The 22,029-nt window shown below is 44.2% G+C and overlaps 2 protein-coding genes and 1 non-coding gene across 4 annotated transcripts; 1 reads left to right on the forward strand and 2 right to left on the reverse strand.

The window, feature by feature from the left end:
- The first annotated feature begins 2,222 nt into the window (after nucleotides 1-2,222).
- On the forward strand, nucleotides 2,223-3,297 carry LOC133915163 (ethylene-responsive transcription factor CRF4-like). Its single transcript, XM_062358217.1, has one exon. The coding sequence runs from the start codon at nucleotides 2,409-2,411 to the stop codon at nucleotides 3,111-3,113; it is 705 nt and encodes a 234-aa protein (XP_062214201.1). The 5' UTR covers nucleotides 2,223-2,408; the 3' UTR covers nucleotides 3,114-3,297.
- Nucleotides 3,298-5,127: 1,830 nt separating this feature from the next.
- Nucleotides 5,128-9,576, reverse strand: LOC133915164 (KH domain-containing protein SPIN1-like). Of its 2 annotated transcripts, XM_062358219.1 has the most exons (7): nucleotides 9,235-9,576; nucleotides 9,001-9,089; nucleotides 7,567-7,715; nucleotides 7,166-7,282; nucleotides 6,957-7,073; nucleotides 6,210-6,353; nucleotides 5,128-5,686 (listed from the first exon to the last, which is right to left on the reverse strand). In XM_062358219.1, exons 1-7 carry the CDS (start codon nucleotides 9,312-9,314, stop codon nucleotides 5,543-5,545), a joined length of 840 nt encoding a protein of 279 aa, XP_062214203.1. In that variant the 5' UTR covers nucleotides 9,315-9,576; the 3' UTR covers nucleotides 5,128-5,542. The 2 variants fall into 2 exon arrangements, with proteins under 2 accessions (XP_062214203.1, XP_062214204.1); XM_062358220.1 differs by lacking the exons at nucleotides 9,001-9,089; nucleotides 9,235-9,576 and adding an exon at nucleotides 7,804-8,969.
- Nucleotides 9,577-21,890: 12,314 nt separating this feature from the next.
- On the reverse strand, nucleotides 21,891-21,974 carry TRNAL-CAA (transfer RNA leucine (anticodon CAA)). The gene has a single exon. It is a non-coding gene; the product is annotated as a tRNA-Leu (tRNA).
- Between the last annotated feature and the right edge of the window lie 55 nt (nucleotides 21,975-22,029).

Raw genomic sequence — 22,029 nt, forward strand, 5'->3', positions numbered from 1 at the left:
CTCTGGAACTGTTATCCAGAAAGGACTTTTGCTTGGACAAGAAAAATGTGATGTGAGTTGGGAAGTATAAAGGCTGGTTTGTTTTAGCTGTGGATTGTAATTAGCAGGTTACCGATTGTGAATTGTAAAAATTAGATGGTACAATCTGTAGAAGTTGGTGAAAGATAGATTACTTGATTGTTACAATTTAAGAGTTAGATTGTATAATTCAATTTTTATAATCCAGCTTATTTATTTTAACTTATAAATTATAATCATAATCTATAAGCTGAAACAAATATGTTGTTTTTTCTAAAAAGACATGAGAATCAGAGGATGGCTGTCCTTCAGATGATATGGACAATTGGTGGTGTGTTCGTATTTGAAATCCCTTGCAATATATTCTTTAGAGAAGAATTCTGATGCCCTTGGCACGTTAGCAGAATAGTGAGTGTGTGTGTGTGAGAGAGAGAGGAGGTACAAACAAGTTACCTGTTGCAAGCGATGATCTCCCCTTGCGAACAAGATACTGAAGGAGACAATAAAGAGAGACTGAAATTCAAATAGTTCTCGTCCTTTTCGGGGGCAGTTTGTGAGCTATGATTCAGCGAGGACAAAGGCGTGCTGAGGGCTTGAAGTCCTAACTCGTTTTTGCAAGAGGTGGCGCCGTGGCGGTTGCAAACAATGTGGAGTTGCTGGCGGCGGTAGAATTAGCTTTGGCAACTTACCGGAATAAGATAGGAGACAATGTTGGTGCTTAATACTCACGAGACCAAAAAATATAGAGTAGTATAGAGTGGAAAACGGTTGGAGAGGCGAAAGTGTTAGTGGGTTGGAGAATTATATATTATATTCTCAAGGGCGCTATTTCATGATACACACAAGCTAACTAGGTAGCGAAAATACACTTCCAAATCATTTTTTTATCCCTCCGGTGCCATCGCGCCTCTTAGTTTACATGTGATCCCTTGTGTCTCTTTCCTTCTTTCAACTAGAAAGTAAATTTTAATGTAAACACTAGCAACATGAAACTACCATGCTTTAAATTAACAACTTTCACCTATGGGTCCATAGCTTTCAACTCAGAATAGAATAAAAGTTTAACTTCTCACTTAGATTTTAGGCAAGTTACAATTTAAATATGGAATTTTCAACTCAAATTTGAACATTCAACTCCTAACTTGGAGCGAAGACAACTTTTAACAACAATATGAAACGCGTATTTCCTTGAGCTTCCTCGCTGCATACAACAACGGGGGCAAGATAAATGATAGCAACTCAAGTATGGTGCTACGAGGGAGTGAGAGAAACCGACGTTGATCAGCTTGTGGACGATAGAGCCGTATGTGAGCGATGCTACCCTCACTCGATCTGGGAAGGATTATGGGATGAGCATGAAATAGAACTATAGAAGGAATAAAAAATTAGCTGGGGAAATTGCTTTCCTATAGGTCGAACACGACGAAATTAGAAACATATAATATCAAGAAGAATCGCTTGAATCGTTACTAATCAACCACTAGGCATGACATTTTCCCCGCTAAGATTTTTGCCATAGAATTTAAATTTCTTGTAGCGTTAGTAACTATGGGCTTGTCAACTCTATTTGTTGAGGCTAATAACATCTTTCAAGTCTTGCCAAAACGCATTATACAAAGCCACCTTGTAATAACGTATGGACTCCTATTTTTAATTTAACCTCAAACCCACCATGTATATCATATAGACCAACGAAATAATATGCATTGCATTAGATAATGCTTCATCGGCCGGTTATAAATACATGTCGTTCTAAATAAGACATAGTCTTTAATATATAGCTTTAACCTTTTACATTAGAATATATTTACAAAATTCATTGAATTGGTAATATTATAAAAGTATTTTTTAAAATAATTCTACACATATGATTTTAAGATTTCCAATCTAAATATTTTGAAAGCTATCATGAAGTCAAAGTTTTAAAAATATGATAAAACATTTTTTTTCAAAATGGCAAGTATTTATAACTGGAAGTACTACATCTCTCTATGTTATTCTTCCAACAAGTCTAGATTTCTTCCAAAAGGGGTTCTTAAGTAAAATTCAATCCATCTATCAACGGCATCCTCCCATATTCCGCGGATATCCCCACCCTCCGATTTCCTTAAACCGGAGATTCCAATCCGATGCGGCGACGCCCCAACGTAAAATCCCGAAACTACCCCTCAGCCCACGCTCCTTTTTAGTCCCCACCCCTCAACGCAATTCCGCTTCGTCTTCCTTCCCGCTTCCACCGCAAGCCCCTCTCAACGCCGCACCGACCAGTGAAACCCTAACCCTAATAAACCCTACCCTCGCCTCCACCCCCACGCTCCCATGGCGGGGTGCGGAGGCTAAGCGTAGGTAACCCTATCGCGTATCGCTATGGATTGAGTGGTTTCGAAGGCATGGGTCCAAACCCTAGCCTGCAGGAGCTGGCGAAGGCGGCGGCGACGGCGTCTGAGCCGCCGCGGGCGCGCGTGGTGCGGATCCTCGTGCACGATGCTGACGCTACCGACTCGTCCTCCAGCGAGGATGAGGCGCCACCTCCGCCGCCGCGGAGGTGGAGGATGGGTGGCAGCGTGGGCGTGAAGCGCCGGGTGATGGAGGCGGCCGGGGCTAGGCCGGCCGTGCGGTTCCGCGGCGTGCGCCAGAGACCGTGGGGGCGGTGGGCGGCGGAGATCCGCGACCCGCACAGCCGCCGCCGCCTGTGGCTCGGCACCTTCAACACCGCTGAGGAGGCTGCCGCCGCCTACGACTCGGCCAACATCCGCCTCCGTGGTGCCAGCGCCCCCACCAACTTCCCCTCTGCCCGCTACTCGCCGCCACCGGAGCCAGCCAAGCCGATCATCTTGCTTACTCCTGAACCAGGGAAGCAGATCACCTTGCCACTAGTACCTGTGAAGCCGACCATCCCTCTGAAGGTGAAGGAAGAGGGTGGAAGCTGTGACGGGCAGGTGGAGGAAGGTAGCTCTGAGGTCCAGGCGCTTGCACTGAAGCCCATGTGGGAGATGATCGAGGGGAAGCGCAAGCGTTCCAGCTGTGGCAACGGCACTCGCCTGCGCACAATCCATGTTGCCTCCTTCTGTGTGGAGGAGGTTGGCGGGGCCTGAGGTCCCAAGTATCCGTAATTACTACCATTAGAAGCTTTATTGTCTATCTTCATAGCATCATTAGAACTTGGTATTGTGTAATTTCAGTTAGAATTAAACTATTGAGGTGAAAACATATGACTCTGCATGTTATATGATTGGATGATGCTCTAATGTATATATGGTATTCTGCTGCATTTGGTAATATGTTGCTGATCTATGTGCTGCAATAGCCGTGCTTGAATGTGGGGTTGAACCGTCATATGCACGTGTAGCAGTGATCTTTGATTTTCTACAAAGTGGTGGTACATATTTGCAATAATCGGGATGGTTGTGGATTCTTGTGCAAAGCATTGATGTATTTGTGGGTTTATTAGGATAGATTTCTGTTAACTTGTTTGTCTGATGTGTGCACATCCAACTTCACGGGCTTTTATCAGTTATATACTGTTACATTCGTGGGCTTATTTCTGGTTATACCGTTAGTGTAATTAAATGCTTTGTTGCATGTGTGCATGTCCAGGTAACCATGACAGATTTGTTCCTCTTATTCAATGACTTTGTAGAATTTGTATCTTGATGGCAATAATGTTCTGCTACTCCTAGTCTCTTTTCATTTCTGGTTGGGGCGGGCGCCTGCTTAAAAGATATCAGTTTTGATGTATGGCTGGATCTCCTAGTCTCTTTTCGTTTCTGGTTGGGGCGGGCGCCTGCTTAAAAGATATCAGTTTTGATGTATGGTTGGATAATCTGTCCGAACCGTTTCTTTGGTATACATGCTACTGTTTTAGCTATGAAAAGTTCTTTTAAGTCTTCCACAAAAAAAGGAAAGTTCTTTTAAGTAAATTGCATCTTTAGTTGACAATTTAAATTACAGCAACAAGGTGCATGTGCCCTTCAATCTGAAGCTGTCATGACCTTGGTCGTGAGAATTCCAGGTGTTTTCCGTTCTAGAATTGTACTGCTTTTCTTGGTGACATGGTGCAGGAAGTGTTTTATTTGTATTGGCGTATTTGGAACAATGTTGTTGTCTTTGTTTGTGTTAGCTGCACTGAATTTAAGGTTTGGTATGTGGCTGAGATTAGTATGGATCGCGGAGCTTTTTTTTAACATATGCATGTGCAGGTCAGTGGCGCCTTGTGGCATTCAGTGCTGGTTACTTTGCCTTGCACATGGTTTGATTCTGCATACGGGATGGTGATCTTAAGCATCTCTTTAAGTTTTTGATCTCGTGCATATTTTTACTTAAAAGATGCATGCACAGTATTTTTTGGTCTCGGGCGTATTTTTGCTCTGGTAGTGTTTAGTTCAGTAGTTGGACACTTGAAAGTATTGATCAGTTGATCCTGAAAATACCTGCTGCTTACATCTTGACTCTGCACGTGCCCTGTATCATACAGCTCTTGTTCAGAGTTAGATTACATCTTTATTCCGCATACGCCATGTATCGTATAGTTCTGTTCCCGAGTTACCTTACTCCGGAATTCGCTGCAGTTCTTTCAGTAAAACTGAATAAGTGGCAAATTCCAGTGACTTGCCCAGTTTGAACCTAGCTGTTGAACCCAGTCATTCTCAATGGTGCTGCGGTCTTTGCTGAGCTTCATCCATGGCCGTGTGATACCCTCACCTTATTCAAGCCCCGAACAAAAGCTCAGGAGACACGTTTCTGACCAGCTGAACATGCTACAGTTGGCATAGTGGGCTGCCAAGCCTGACAGGAGCAATGAAGAAACTGTTGCCATCACCCAGGTCTTCAGAGCCTACAGTTCACACACATGCAACACAACACCGCGGCGCTGCATCATACACCAGCCATCGTCATCGCTCTCAGAGCAATGCTGCCTCCCTGTGCCCCAGGAAGCCAACAACATCTCACATGCCATGTTACACAAATGCAAGGAGGCTGGAGCCGAACATGTCTGAATGAATGGGCTCAATACGTCCTGAAAACTGCTAGGCACTGTAAAATCCTTATTGGACTATGGCATTGTAAGTTCAAAGTCTCTGCGACCGAACCGGATATCATAAGGTGATAAGGTACAAATGGATGTTTTATTTTTTATTTTTTGCGACTCCTTAATGTTAAAAGGATGTAATACAAGGTTAACAAAACACCTAAAGCTCACATACTCAGGCCTCTCTAATCTATCATGCAGATCGCCACCATTCCACCACACACTAGGGTTAACCGTCAATAACAAATAAAACGAATGTTCTAAGACCATACAACAGCCAGGATGGATCCACCCAACGATCCACGACTACTCTCATCGTCCCAGCAATCCATCCTGTCTCAAGGGGGAAAGCTAGCCGATGCTAGACTCGGTTAGTGAAGGCACATTGCTTCCCTCACACATGTCCATGGCGGACATTGCCCGACGGCACGGCGTTCCCATGACGGCATAGCATACCTGGACACCGCCAGGTAGGACGGCACAGTTGCTTCTTCTCTACTGGCCTGTTTTCGCGCGTTTCATACCGCCATTACTGAATGGAGAGACGCTCCCAGGATGAGGGCTGTCCTCTCTCAGGGTGGAGTTCAGCATTGCCAGCTCCCTGAGCTGTTGCCTTTTGTAGAAATCCTGTGACTCATCCTGCAGCAGAAACCAATATAGCTTCATACGTCAGGCATATGCACACCTCATTTGTGAATACAAGGAACTTCCAGAGAAGTGAGAAGCAGTTATATATATGTAAAAACATACACAAGGTTTAGAATAGAATATGTGAAAATTGATAACGACTTCAAAAAATAGAAAGAGATTCAGGAGTGAGGGCTAGCATTAGGGAAGCCAGAGGCATTTCTTTTTCCTAGGCATGAATGACTTACCAGTTCTAGAGTATAATCACATTATTCGTTCACCAAAAAAAAAGGCTCTTCCATGATATTAAACCGTAACGTATGGGTAACATGGCTAACTGGCTCTATGTTCTTGGCTCTCCAGATATCAATCAGATTTTCATTTCCCACTGGATTAGACCTGGAGATTGTCTTCAAGAAATCTCCAGGTTCAGGTTATAAACATGTTCCAGTGGGCGGCAGGGAGGGGATTCACATAATAATCTTGCAGATATTCGTAGGAAGAAACAGTAATGGGGTGAAAAAAAATCACTCACCACTGGTTTGAGCAATTCTTCTATAATCTCCTGTGCATGTATCAACCTTGCATCGATGATACTGGCAGGGAACTCAGCCTCTATCAAGATATGCAATGGATCACTCAGGTGCTCATAGCCCGGTTTTCCTCGTAGTTTGTCCTCCTTGAAGAATCATGAAACCAAATATGTAAAGCTTGTGTTGTTTGCAAGGAAGCAGAAACACAAGATCATAGGGGGGGAAAACAGAGCAGTGGAACCTTAGGTAGAGTTAAGCAGGGTCAAATAAGAGATAGGGGAACAATATAATTTAAGATAGGGAGACAACAAAATGACAGGAAAGCCGTACATAATTAAAATATATTGCACACAGTGTTTGGACATATGGAAGAAGCTTCAATTACAGCATTAGAATTTGAGAATTCAAGTAGGGAGTTAAACGTCTCTAAACAACATATTTTCCCACAAAAGTTGGGGACAAACAATTCATTGTTAGGGTCATCAACAGGTCACAGAATAACGAGCATGGTGATGGATGGGATCCCTTGCACTGCATAGCAAGTCAACTCCAATGGATTTACTACATTTAATGTGCAATTGACCGGAGTTTAACCAACCAATTTCCAGACTTAAGAAGCAATATATTAATAATGTGAAAGGTGTGTTGTCTAAAGAAAAAATATATTGCTTATAGGTAATCATTAGCGTAATAATAAGCCGAAGGGTCAAAAAAGTGGATGCAAATCAAGCATTGTAAACTTTTGTTACCTTCCCTGGATCTTTGATGGAACCCTTTCCTCTAATGAAAACACGACAGCCAGTGGATGCTTCTACACGCTTTAGGGAGTTACCTCTAGGTCCTAAAATGCGGCCCACAAAATTGAACTGGGAAAGAAGAGAATAATATCAGCAAAAAAGCTTAATCATCCTTCTATGTGAAACTTCAAGAGAAGCTGCGTAAGTTAGAGGATGCATACATTCGGATAGGAATCAACTGGGACCTCCAGACGTAGAATCTTCTTTATAACATGAGAGCTAGGGCTCGGTGGTGCTCCTTGCCAGTCCATACTGGTTCCTTGAGGAAAACCTAATCGCTTTGGCATGGTTCAAAAAGGCAAAGACAAATACTTTCAGTATTTTTGACAAAAAAAGTTGCATCTTGAAGCATGTGCAAAACATCAACACCAGTACGTCTTGCATGATATTTTATAATATTAATGAACTATGGCTCTGAAATATCATTGTCAAATCAGGCATATATGAGGTTGATCTGTATGGATGATAATGACGAAAACTCCCAGAGGAAAAGCGCATCAGTTTGGTGTATGAAGTACATGACCCACTTGGTTGCAAATAAGTATTTTTGCCGAGTGACTACCTCTTGCAGTCCACTCCAAGGACTGAACTCGCTGCCGGGGATGTTAGATCTGGGGTTTGGTGAGGACATCGGACTAGGACTAATATACCGATGCCTGTCGAAATCGCCAAATCCATGGTTGTGAAGAATGCTTGATACTCGCATAATCTCTGGGTAAACAAAGGTCAGAAGACAAATTCTATAAACATAAATGATAAGTTGTTGATTAGAACCTGAATTCTACGCATTGCCCCTAACCTTTCCATGAGAGTCGACACAAGAAATAAGCAGTGGACATGCATTGACGGGAGAAAAATGGATATCAAAACGTGCATGCACATAGAAACTATATATGTTTTATACAACATTAGCAATAAGTCCATAATATACATCATCCCTTTATTATTCCTGAAATAAACAGATGGGCAGAGGGATAGTTCTTTCTTCAGGTTGGTCTAAACAAACAACATTGAAGTGTGATCTACATGATGCATGGTCCAACATCATCACTTATAATAGATAAATTCCTGATGGTCTCATTGAAGAAGATGATGTTTATTATTCAGTCTACAATGGTATAATAAAGGAAATCCTATAAGCCATGGTCTGATCATATGAACTGCACACAAATAGCAGAGTCAGCTGACAGAGCAGGATCTCCTGAGAAAACAAGAAAATTTTAGGTTATATTTGAACCCTCCACATTTTCCAGTATAAGCACTAGGAAAAGGCCCCATGATATAAATCACAGTATTCCTATACTAAATTTACAAAAGTTTTACATAAATAGGTCAGAAAAAATGTTTCCATCGAGTACAGTTAGTCATTCGCAGGCTGTGTAATATGTGAACTCTCTCTTGCTGATAATGTGCCGTGATTTGTGATGACGTTGAGATAAACACATGTTGATCTCTAGCGATAACCTTTACCACTTGTACAGTCTAGAAGCTTTATCATTGCTTTTCTGTAGTACTGTTAAGATTAGCTCTAAGCAAATCAATACCATTCTCACCAAGAGAATGAGAAGACAAATTGCTAAGATAGCATACAAGTTCATGATACATTCATTCCTTGAAAGCATGCCAAACAGCAGTACATCACAATATATCAATCAAGAAGGTTGCGCTGCACCATCATCATTATAGATTATCACAGACAGATCGATCATCAAGAACACCAAATGATGGCATTATCTTCCAGAAGCCCGATCATCTAATCTAGCCAATCAATTAAGCATCGCAATACAAATCTAAAGCAAGGCGACATAAGGAATCGTATGAACCAGAGATCATACACATAAGAAGTAGCAGCCAATACCATCTAAAATGAGCGCTCATCCAAGCATTGGGGCCAGTAGCCCCCAATTCATGATTGCAGATGAATTGTTCACTCATAACCAAACAAAACTCTCATCAGACTGCAAGAAACAATAAGGAAGAGATCAAAAGATCTCACCTTGGCTCAACAGCTTGGTGCATATGGGCAGCACCTGCATGAAAGGCCCCAGTTTTTGGTGTTCGGCGAGCAACTCGGCCAAGTATTGACTGCAAGAAACAAAAGTAACCGATAATAATTGTTACAGCAGTCACAGTATCATCAAACAAACCAAACAAGAAAAGGGCATAAAGGAGCGATATTGGCATCAAGAATTGTCCAAGAAACACAGAAGAAATCCATGCGCCGCTCTACCTATCAACATCAGGGTTTCTTCTAATCTGAGGGGAGAGGTTTCTCGCAGGGGAGAACCCCTGGCTGTAGAGCCCCGACATGGCGGCGACTCTGGAGAGCGAGGGCTGCAATCGAGGAGGAGCCGAGGTGATGAGAGAGATACGCAAGCAAGAAGTGGAGGCGAGGCGAGGCGAGGAGAGGAGATGGTATGTGCGGTGTGGGGTGGTAGGAAGAGAGGTAAATAGGCTTGATGCTTTAGGCTGCAGCCTGCAGCGGCAGCAGCCAGCGTAGGGGGAGGAGAGAGAGGGGTTGCAGCCGCAGCCGCTGCCGCTCTGGACACCCTTCTCTCTCTCGCTCTCTCTCTCTCTCTAGGTTGCAACACGACACCGATGTAAATTTTGATCAAAACAAACACAACAATAAAAGGGAAACATAAGAAAAATGCCCCTTCATGTTTTCTTGAGTCACGTCAACAAGTCTATGTCTAGAGTTTGCTGTGTTGTGGTTATCCAATTTGCAAATAAATTGTTTTCTTCGGATCGTGTCTGTCGTAGAGAACTATCGTACGTATATCGTAATATATTTCTGGCTCGCTAAATTGATCGGAAAAATATATGGCATTAACGGTGAAAATGCAATCAATCCCGTAAATTCATCTTTGCGTCACTCCTCCCCTAAGAAGTATGGCATAAGTCTCCTGTATACTATGCACGTATTATTGGTATATACAACTGTACAAGTGCACACTAAGCATTTGTTGTCACATATAGGTAGAAGTCTTGTTTTCTATCTTTCCGTGACGACATGAGTTTAAGTTTGCATGATATGTAATTATATCTATCTGTAAATTAGTCACCATGGTGTCTAGACTTTTGTCATCACAAGGAAAACGATGTATCTTTCGTGTTCATAGCGTCACAGAAATTGTTTGGTGCGCATACATATTGTAGCTGTCTTAAAGTCATAGCTATACTCATTCGTACATGTAATGTAAGAATATCGAAAAAATTCAATGGTTCGAATTTATTAAGATTTACCATATACAACTGCTATTTAGGTTTTCTCTATTTTTTAGCACACCTGAATTTTATCCATGTTCATATTGTCAAACAAACTATCACAGCTCAATCATTCGTTTTCTCACACCCATATTTTTGGGTGCCTCTTAACTATGATATAATATCTGGAAATTTGGACAAGCCAAATCTTGATGCTACTCTTCCTAAGCTGTATATTTTGTCATTAGAGCAGAATCCAATATCCCCTTTCTCTTTTCATCCAGTTCATAGCTGTTTTCTGATAACTCAATTTTGGCTGTCAAGCATTTAGTGGTATGGACCCTCATGACTAAGACTGCACCTAGATTCTTGATTGGTATTTGCTCAAGCAAGCAACATGGAAGCTCTCTGGTTACTATTTTAACCAAGTACGTAGAGGCCCACAGAAATGGCTGGGTATTCTTTTCCTCGGCAAAAATGTGTCGGTTGCTAGTGAGCATGGTTGTCGTTGTCAGTACACAGCAGCTTGTAGTCTTGTAGAGCTTAGAGTGAGCCTTTGTGTGGAGGATACAAAATTTCCAGGCAATTGATAGCGATAATTTATACCTCCATAATAGATTAAACAGTATAGGTAACATTTAATACCCTCTTACTTGGGATTTTTTTTCTTTAATATGGATTCGTTAGAAAACCACATAGCCAGACATGGCTGAGTGATAATTTTGCTGTAAACTTCCTACCTCGCGAACGGGACATAGGAACAACGCATTGCCAAGTTTTAAGCTCGTTATCGCCTGTTTTCACCACTTTTTGTTTAAGTTTGCCTCCAGTAAGCTACACCTTTTACTCTAAAAAAAAATCATGCTCTTATCATTACATCCAAGAACATTGAGAAATTAAATTATGCAAAAGTATCATAATTTTAATTAACTGATTAGGAGAATCTCTGTAAACCAACCAAGATTTACTAAAATAATCCCAAAGATGTATTTACAATAGCTGGCCAAACAAAATGGATGTAGCAAACAATAAATCCTTATCAATAATCTCCCTAAAAAGATTATAGCCTTGTTCTTTACTCCCTCCGGTCAAAAAAAAATGTTGTTTAGGTTATATGCAATCAACACGTTTAAGCTTTGACCATCAATATTTTTTAAATATTTTGATTAAACTTTTAAAAATGATATAACTAGACTTGTCTTCAAAGTAGTTTTTATAACATTATAACATTGCTATATTTTAAATATATTTTATGCTAATAATTAATGATCAAAGTATATGTTAGTGACCGTGACGATATCTAAAACGATATTCTTTTATGACTGGAGAGGGTGTGTGTATGCATTTCAGGTTGGTAAATTTACCCACCACGTCTCTCTAAGCTATTCCTAACTACGGATGGATCAAACTAGCAATGCAAAAGGGCCCATGAATGCTTTCCTTTTTCCTATCAAATGGGGGAAATGTTCATCAATTCTAGTTAGCCATTTAGTGCAAATTGTGGACCACACTGGCCAACTGACAAGTGTCCCCCAGACAAACTACAACTGTTTGATCCAACTGAAAAACAATATATGAAAATAGTAGTGTTTTTTGGAGGATTCTACGGTGGGTAGCACCCCCCCCCCCTAACAATTTTCCATTGATATGGAAATGGCAAGGTTACATATCAAACTCTCACTGTGATAGAATTTTTTTTTTCTGTGTTCATTGTGATATGTAATCAAAATAGTAATATTGGCAAACAACTACAATGATAAGTTGTTGTGAGGCCAACTCCAGGAGAAGAGTTATCCAGGTCTACAGTACCCGTAAAGTACTGTAGCACTGGGTCTCCATCAGTATCGTGCAGTACTGCTACAGTGTTGTGGAGTAAGGGTGGAGCTGTATTTTTTTTCTGGGTACTGTAGCAGTACGCAATACTGCAGCAGTACTGTTTATAGTGGTTGACAGTGGACCCAGAGGGGAAACACTGTAGTACACTGTAATAGTACTGTTCACAGAGGCTGACAGTTGAATTGGAGGGAGAAAAAGAGTAAGTATAAGGTAGGAAATAGGATAACTACTGGAGATGAAAAAATAAGGGATACTGTAATAGTGATAGGGGATGCTGTAATAGTATATTTAGAATAAAAATTTAAAATAGTTGCTGAAGATGATCTGATCTGATTATCTCTCTCTCATCGTACTGCCACTTGAGTGAATGTACTCTCCCTTGTCACTGTGCCGTTTGTGTCATGAATTATCTTCCAGTCCATGTACTGAATTTGGTAAACAGATGGCCCTGGAGTGTCTGGTAAGTCAGTAAAAGTTAATGATGCAAGCACCCTGATTTTGCCCCTTTTCCTCAATGCCTGACGAAAACCACGTAAGCTGGATGCTCTGATCCGGGCATCAACTTTTGTGTTGGCCCTTTTCAGTTCTTGCTTTACTCATCACATGCGTCCTGCAGCTCCATGCATGCTCTGGTTTTATGCCATAATTCAGAGTGAGAGAGAATTAAACCTTGGTACACCGATCTGCGGGCAGTGACGTTTATACCTGGCAGTAAAATAATTACTGCAAAGTTAAACAAACCCTCAGAACTAAACACGGCGGCAATAGTGCGCAGTAAGGTCAGCCCCAACGGATTCTTTTTGGACCCAAATCACATCATGAAGGAATTTTCGTTCACTTCAGCGCTTCAACGGTTTCTTTTCATGATTTTCTTCACGACGGGATTCCCAGAGTCATTTACTTCATGACGGGATTATCTTTCATTTCCCTTCGCGATTCTCCTCGAAGGGAAATTGTTGGAGATAAGAGAAAATAAAAGGAATGAGAACGAAAAAAAGAATCAGAAAAAAAAGAAATGAAAGAAATATGATTAGAGATGATCTAACACAGTTCGAATTGTTCACCATTATGCTCGTCGGAGCTACAAGCTCCGTGCATGTTCTTCGAATATGCACGCCGTTTACTCTAGGTACGAGAAACGATGCCTGGTTATGTACACAATCGATCTTCTCTGACCTACAGACAGCAGTACAGACACGCAGCCGATCTCCATCGAGCACACTGTCAGTACACAAAGCTTGCTAGTGTCACATCATCTGGTACAGCTGAAGTGCTAATCACGTTGATTAGCCTGCAGTTTTGTACTGGTAATTGCACTTTTTCCGGACACGATGATCAAGTGGACCAATGAGCAATGATGCAGTCGACAAGGATCGAGAACGAGCTGCATAAATCCAACCATGCACGACATGCACGTGGACGGAGAAATTTTTACATTTTAACCCTGTGTAAAAGCATATTCTACGAATAGAACTTTACAAAAATAATTTCTTAAAATAAACTTTTTTCATGCCATCATGATATTTGATGTCGTGGTTGAATAGTATGGTGCCGTGATAATTGATGTTATGGTAACTGACATGTATAAGATTATACGTGGCAGCTGTCACGCCGCCAATTGTCACGATACCGTGCTATTTAACAACAACGCCAATAGTCATAGCGCCGTAAAAAGAATCATTTTTTGACATTATTTTCTCATAGATCTATTTGTAGAAAAGTTTTTTAAGATAGCCAAAATCTAAAAAATCTAGGGCTGTAATTCGCTTTCAGTACCCGAGCCGAAGATTCGCATTGCATGGTGTATGTAGCATAGGATTCCGTCTTGGTTGGAGACGGGTGATAATATCACAGGAGGTAGTGCACGTTGCTACGACCAGCTGATGCGTGCTCTCCATCACATGCACGTGGAGCGGACAGGGGATCCTAGGCTTGAAATCGATGGCTCACATATGTGCAACGTCTTGGGTGTTTCACTTTCACTGTGCCGATGATATTGTTGTAGTGTGGCACATCTCCGCCGTTAGATTAGCGAGACTAGGACTCCGGTGGCGATCGGATCATCATCACGCGCGGTACTTGCTATGCACACGGGGTAATAAATACACATCACACAAGACGCCGCATCATCCCGGGTCTGATCCCTACCGCTGGTTTCGGATCAAACGGTCGTGCCCAATCCAATGCATGCACTCGTGCGGCCACCCACTCACCGCACCTGCCCACCTGTTGTGTCTGTCTCTTGCGCACATGGCGACGTGACTACTTGGTGCATCCAATGTGGGGCTTCCTGATCACACCCACTGCAACGCGACATGGACGAGATGACAAAGATATCTACCACTGCACGGTGTCTTCGCTGCGGTTCTTGTATTGTCCTCCGCCCCCTGCACGCATATGCAACGGCAGAGCATCCAATTCTTCTGCCTCCCCGACACTCCACCGGTAGCTACCTACAGCCGATCGACATGGCCATCGAGCGAATGCGTAGTGAATTCTTCTGTTCCTAGTTTTTTTTATGTGGTCACATACGACATACTAGCAAGCATGAACTTCCATGCCACCATGCAGTGGTGGACCTAGGATGGATTGCCAGGGGCTTATCTCCTTTATTCTCTCCCAACCCCCTCTTATTCTTCCTCACTTCCTCGTTTTTGATCGAGCAGCTCCCTCGCTTCCCTCAACATCCCATTGCAAAAGAACTGAGCGCTGCAGTGTCGAGAGGAAGCCCCACGTGTGGAATGTCATGGTCCTTGAGATGCAGTCCGACATCGGCGGTCCCCTAGTGCAGACCATGTGTCAAACACAGCGAGGTTGTCGTTGGCAAAGCAGAGGTCTCTTTGTAGCACGACTGAACCTGTTGCTGTTTGTGAGACTAAACCTGATGTTGTTCGTGAGACTAAATCTAGTGCTACTCATGCGCCTGAACCTGTTGCCGTGCGTGTGTGCTAGCCGAGTGTGCGTGTGTCTGGAGATGAGTGAGTGAGGTGAGGTTGTGAGTGGGCCCGAGGCCACCTGTAACCAGCGATATATAACTTAGTGAGAGAGAGGAGTGGAGGTAGACAATTATGAACAAACTACATCTTCTTCCACAAGCAATATATATGTTCTTTCATCTAACTTTCTCCTGTTCTCCTCTGCTTCTTCTTCTTATTGCTTCTTTGATGCTTCACTTCTGCCTCTGATTCCACTATTTCCATGTCTGAAATAGCGCAACATTGTTCCCTATGTTGCTGCTGCTAACAATTAGTATTCAGAGCAAGTCCTGGAGACCCACAAGCATTTCACCCGGTTCCAACGCAAGTTGGAAGCGATGGATCTGAACACGAAGTCCATCATTGAAGAGATGAACAAGAGGTTTTTCGAGTTTGATCTCCAGTGGGAGAAATGCTTCCAAGAGCAAGATCAAAAGAAGGATGAACGCATGGTGGCGCTGGAGACCACCGCGGTGGAGATCGAAGCGTGGAGGCCACAGGTCGAATCATCTATCGATGACATCAAGTTCGAGGTGAATGTGACGCCCATATTTTTTCCCCTCCCTCCCTCTGACGTGTGGGCCTCGCCCAGTGTCGGAGGGTGAACTCCTTAAGCGGGGATCCGGAGGGACCCCTTTGAGATTCGACCGGGGGGATGATTCTGAATCCGCTTCGTAGGTGAAATAAATGGGAGTAAATGAGATGCAGGTGGAGGTGGAATGATCGGATGCAGGAGGGAGTAAAATGCTCAGGGGATTTTTAGACAGGTTCGGGCTGCACTGAGCGTAACACCCTACTCCTGTGTATATGCTATAAATGCTCTGAGAATGTCTGTCTGAGGGTCTGCTGTGTTACAAGAATATTTGTCTAAGCCTAGAGCTCCGTGCTCCTTGTTCTTCGGGATTCGTTGATGTGTTCCGTGCTTCGGTTGTTGTTCGTCCTCTCGGAAAAAAACTCTCTCCTTCTCCGGGGAGCCCGCCTCGCTTATATACCCGTCGGGGCGGTAGCGTGCCCAGAAAGGATGACGTAAGTTCCAAGGCGCCATAAATGGAAAGCAACCATCATGGGCTGCTGCGCGAGGTGACGGGGAGGGTTGAAAACGCGCCCCCATCTGATCTTGTTGGTCATCATTCGGCTTTTCGGCGAGAGTTGCTGGGAGGGCCCACCGGGCAGCCACCGAGCAACCCCGCGTGCCCGCCCGGTCAGAGCAGGCCTGACACAGCAGGGCGGCAGGCGGTGCGCCTCGAGCTCTGCGACATTATCCCGAGACGCGCCGGATGACGCGCGATGGGACCTGTGCATTAAATGTCCACATGCCTCCCTACCAAACCGTGGTAGGGGCTGACAGCAGGCGTGGGGGGAGTGGTTGGAAGTGACAAGCCACGCGCCCTCTTAAATGTCGTATCGGGCCTCTCACCAGTTGACACCTCACCGCTGAGCCTTTTGTGGGGACCACCGGCGTAGGACTTCTCAGGCCCTCGGGGGACTGTGAGTGCTCGGGGGTTACTGCTCGCAGCCTTGAGCACTCTCTCCCGGATATGTCCTCTCTTGGTCCTCGGGGAACTGAGTGCTCGGGGCCACTGTTCGCGGCCCCGAGCACTCTCTCCCGGAACTGACTTCTTTTTTCATTGGGGAACTCGGGTGCTCGGGGGGCCACTGCTCATGACCCCGAGCACCCTCTCCTGGAACTCGGTCTTCTTGGGGTCATCGGGGAACTCGGGTACTCAAAGACCACTGTTTATGGCCCCGAGCACCCTCTCCCGGAACTCGGTCTTCTGGAGCCTCGGGAAGATAACCCCCCGAGGGAGGACGCCACGTGATACTCTGCTGTTCTGGCCTCGGGACTCAGGGACCCCTGGTTCCCATGTCACCGACAGCCGGTCACACCCAACCTCCTGTTCGCCCCACTTCCCCCGTAACCGACGCACGACGCCCTCAACTCGGCGTGCGCCCTCTAGCCGCAACCACCTCATCCCTCTATAAAACACAAATCAAGACCGTTTCCAGAGCCCCTCTCTGCATCACCGCACCCACACCACTTCATCCTCGCACAGAACCGTCACTCGAGCGCCATCAACTTCTGGCCGAAGTTCGCCGCCGCCCTCCACCGTCGCCGAACCTCTCTGCTCAATCCCGACGTCGTATGACTGTGTGCATGCATTCCCCAGCCACACCTCATTGTCGCCCTCTGTTTCCCGTTGGAGTCCGGCCACAGCACGGAGCTCTCAACGCTGCCAGGACATCTTGAGCTGCCCTAACTCCGTCCAAGCCCTCAAACGGACTTGCCGTCACCCGCACACTGTCCTCCGCCGCTCGCCATCGAAGCTCGAGTCCCGTGATGAGGTTTCCTCTCTTCTTTGATCGTGCGCTGCCGTCCGAGCTCGCCACCGACACCACTCGCCACCGGTTTTGAGGTAGACCTTGCTCTCGCCGTACGATCCCACGTGTAGGGCCGAGATTATATCAGTGGCATACCTCTTCGTTAGCCAATGAGATCGCACCACATGTCTTCTTTAACCCAGTAAGCTTATGCGAATCACGTCATCCACCTGAGCTCGGTCAGCAGCCACGTCAACGGGCTGACGTCAGCATGACTCGATAAATAGGGTTTTCTAGAAAAAAAACAAATATGTTAATTCTTTTGAAAAGGTAATTTTGCATTTAGGTATTTAAACTTTTCTATTTTCAAAAAAAGGCCCTTGCCAGCTACCATTTTTATATTTACCCCCTATAGTTTTATTTATTTACATATAGGTCCTTAAAATTTTATAAATAAGCCCTTAGACTTTTCTGTTATACCGAATAGTCCTTGTTCTTTTATAGAAAGGTCCTGCAACTTAAAACATTTATAACTTTTTCATGCAAGCTCCGTTTTAGACAATTCCTACACTCACTTGATCGTAGTAATGAGTACTTTGTATTTGTAGGCTTTTCATAGCGCTTTGCCACTGTTTGGTATGTTGTTCTTAGTGTTTACTTTTTGTTGTTTGTCGATAGTCCTCTCGATTAGTCGATAACGTTCTGAAATAGTTCGAGAGACTTCAAGATCAATATTTCAATTATCACTGAGCAGCATCCAGGCAAATATCCTTGATCACATTGATCCTATTATAGGAAAGTGCCTTTTACTTTTAGTTTCATGCTTGTCAATTTGAATCCTATTGCTATGGTTTACTAGATACTTTCATGATTATCCTTATCGCTTGTGTTATAGTTTGGGTGTCAAGAGTATAAATGCTTAGTCATGCTGTCAAGTCAGGTGATTTAAATATTAATATGTTAAATGGTCTATGCAACATGAACGGATTTGGGTAATCTTTTGTAGAAATGTGGAACATAGGGATTCTGATCAGGAGGTGGTATGATGATGGTGCGGGTATGCACATGTGTGGGTATGCATTGTGAGTTGGTGGTAGTACCTGTTTAGGATCCTAAGGACCGGTTCATAGACATGTAACTCGACATAACAGCGCAACTACGAGGCTTATATAGGTACGACCTGGCCAATTAATTAGCCACCCCTCCAGTTCTATAGACACCAGTGGATAATTGTGTGGCATAAGAAGGGGCCTCTGTAGTGATGGAATCACTGTTAGCTGTGAAATCTTAGTGGATGCTTACAGATCGGCGGGAGCTTCGTAACAACTTTGTAGTGAGCGGGAGCTTCGTAACAACTTTGTAGTGATCTCCTAGTGGCACACCACAGGAAGTGTGCAAGTGCTTGATCAACACAATAACATGGAGACTGTCATCTGGTATTGCGGCTGATGAAATCACGGTTTGTGGGTAAAATGTACAAACTCTACAGAGTATAAAACTGATATACCAGTCGTGCTCACGGTCAAGAGCGGGCTTGGACTTCTTCATGATTAGTGGGGATATGGAATGGTTGGTTCTGATAGTCGGGTGGTGGTAACACGATGAGTTGGTGGCCGGATATTGTATATCTGGTGAGTTTTGTAGTCGGATGGAATCTGATGAGCTATTTCTCTTAATATTGGTGTCGTCATAAATAGTAAATATGACTGTTATGTCTTTTTAAGTCCTAGGTTATGATGGTTTAGGTGCAGTAAATCTGAGTCAAACCTTTCTTGTCTTAAACCCTTATGTCATATTTTTTTCATATTTGCGGGGTTACAGAGCGAAAGGGCTGGTCGGATGGGCGTGTGCGGTGCGCGGGGAGGGAGAGGTGGGCCTGGTGGCTCGGGTCCCCACCGGGTCTTGGGTCCCCGCCGGGGTCAAGGCCAGGGGTCATTTTGCACCTGATATATATTTTGGGACCAGGTCGGGTTTGTGAACTCGGGTTTCGGGTCGGGTGTGGGTAGACCAAACCCGATGGGGGCAGACCCTTTGCCACCCCTGGAGAAGATAGAAGCTATTCAATCATGGCCAGAACATGCCAATGTAAAAAGAATTAAGGAGTTTCCTAGGGTTGGCTGGTTATTATCCAAAAATTGTCAATTTTTTTGGCATTATCAGTCGAGTGCTGTCAGACATTCTTAAGAAGAATGATGTGTTTGTATGGACTTCTGAGCATCAAAAAGCCTTTCACATTCTTAAGGAGGCTTTATGTACCACACTAGTGCTAGCTATTCCTAATTTTGTCAAACCTTTTGGCATTGAAACTGACGCATGTGACAATAGAGTGTGTGTTGTTCTATTGCAGGAAGGACATCCCCTTGCCTTTGTTAGCAAGGCGCTGGGCTCTCGCACTAAGGGGTTACCTACTTGTGAGAAGGAGTATTGGCGATATTGATTGCAATTGAAAAGTGATGGCCTTATCTTCAGCATGGCGAATTCACCATTTTCACTTACCAAAAGAGCCTATCTCACCTGACATACCAGCTACTACACATTGCTGGCGGCAGAAAGTAATCACCAAGTTATTAGGGTTACAATACAAGATTGTTTACAAGCGAGGCTCTGAAAATACTACTGCTGATGCCTTATCTCGCCGACCCCATCCTTCTGTAGCCCTTTTGTCCATTTCATCTTGCAGCCTTCAATGGTTGGAGGAAGTGGTTCAAGGTTATGATTCTGACCTCTAAGTTCAGCAGCTCTTAGCTGAGTTGGTGATGCAAAATCAACCTGATGGTGCATTCCTGATATTTTACAAAAATGACCCTAGTATCGAAGTTTATGATCAAACACACCCTAGATTGAAACGCGATTATTAATTGCGATTCAACTCCGCACGACTGTAAACCATCAAATCGAGTATACGGGCTCTGAACGAGTTGGGGCAAATTTACCACGGCTATTTTGTAAATAGACCCTAGTGTTGGAGCCAACGATCAAACACTCCCCAAATTATATCATGGTTATTAATCATAATCTAATTTCTTTTTTCAAAACAAATCGGTAAGAGAGTTGCTTGCTATATTGATAAGAAGACGTGTTCAAAATATATAGTTAAAAAAATATACAGACCAACTCAAAGTGGCTAGGCCAAAAGAAATAAATTACTCTCCTCGTAAAAGGTGGCCCAAGCATCATGCACACACGAGAGTATAGAGATTCGTCTCTTCCTTAATCCTACGGAGTATGTACATCCGCAACTGCAACTTTGATTGACTGCAAACCATCAAATCGTACATCTGCGGCCTATGTTGATGACGAGAAAAAATGGCACATGGAGTTTTGTAAAAAAAAAAAAAAACCCTTCAATCTCACGTCCGGTTAAGATTCTATTCGGAGAGTTCTAAATTCTAGCTCCACGTCATATTTTAAGGTTATATAATATAATAAAGTAATTTAAGTTATTATTTTTTAGTTAAAAATAAAAACAAAATAATTCAGCCAAACACCATCTGTATAACTTCTGCTTTATAAATTTTTAAAGCTAGAAATACTCAGCTTAAGAATTATTGGAGCAACAGAGTTCCGAAATATACCCTACGTCTTAAGCGGTGGGTGAATCCATGGCGGCGGCGGCGAGGGGCCGTCCTCGCTGCTTTAGGATTATTGCCCCGAGTAACCACTGGCCCGAAGCGGCTTCGAAGAGCGAGCGCTTCCGTACCCCCCCCCCCCCCCCCGCTCGCGGACGGCCGCTGTCCTCGATGCGGTTCTGACCATGGCTGCGGCGGCGCGGCGTTGCGTCGAACACGGCGAGATCGGCCGCGGCGGCGCCCCGGTTACCCTAGATACATACACGTCGAATTGCAATCAGAAACTTCTTTCGAAAAAGGACCAATGCAGAGCAGAGGGAAACTGGGAGAAAGGAGCATGCATCGGTGCTTCTTGAGCCGCTTGAGGACGGGGCGTCCCCCTGGTCCTGGTTGTTAAGCTTGCCCACGTACGTCGATGAGTGCCTTCCCGTCGCCGTCCAGCTCTTTTTCAGCTGACCTTTGCGCAGCCGGGGAGCGCTCTGCTCGAGCAGAAGACGCAGTCCTTGCCAGCGGCGTAGCGCAGTGCAGGCGCGGCGCGGTGCAGCGAGCGACGCCGACGTCACAAGGTGCACGATAACTACAGCACATATGGCAAGAGTTGTGACCTCGTCGGCGATGGACCTCGACGTGAGGAGGATCCTAACCGAAACGATACAAACGCGCGCCGGATGGCATGCTGATTTCGCCCAGAGCTTCGCTCCATCACGGGATAATTTTCACGATCTACGCCAATCTTGCGTGCGGGCTAAAAATTCTGCACATCAAAAGCTGCCTACTGGGCTTGCGACTTCGAACCAGACATCTCAACGGACGGTCAGAATCTGCGAGCTGAGCTCAAACCGCTGTCACTCAACTTCAACCGATTAAAAAACGTTGATGTAAAATTAGTAGGGACAGAAAATGCCTGAAAAGGAATTGCATTCGGTCCGGATATAACTAGGGCCCTGGCACTAGAGAAAATAAAAAGAGGAAAAAATAACTGTCAGAAGTGGGATTTGAACCCACGCCCTCGTTAGAGGACCAGAACTTGAGTCTGGCGCCTTAGACCACTCGGCCATCCTGACCTTAGTTGTGAAGGTGGAACTTGCATTACACTAGTCATATTAAGGTGCAACATTT

The sequence above is a fragment of the Phragmites australis genome, chromosome 4 (assembly GCF_958298935.1).
Source record: "Phragmites australis chromosome 4, lpPhrAust1.1, whole genome shotgun sequence".
Lineage (NCBI taxonomy): Eukaryota > Viridiplantae > Streptophyta > Magnoliopsida > Poales > Poaceae > Phragmites > Phragmites australis.

What these genes read in the sequence shown, in the direction of transcription:
- LOC133915164 (XM_062358219.1), bottom strand. Translation starts at nt 9,314, where the DNA reads ATGTCGGGGCTCTACAGCCAGGGGTTCTCCCCTGCGAGAAACCTCTCC. An exon ending in CAGTTGATTCCTATCCGAAT is followed by an intron (nt 7,074 to 7,165) that starts GTATGCATCCTC and finishes CTTCTTTCCCAG; the next exon opens with TTCAATTTTGTGGGCCGCAT. An exon ending in CCATCAAAGATCCAGGGAAG is followed by an intron (nt 6,354 to 6,956) that starts GTAACAAAAGTT and finishes TGATTCTTCAAG; the next exon opens with GAGGACAAACTACGAGGAAA.
- LOC133915163 (XM_062358217.1), top strand. Translation starts at nt 2,409, where the DNA reads ATGGGTCCAAACCCTAGCCTGCAGGAGCTGGCGAAGGCGGCGGCGACG.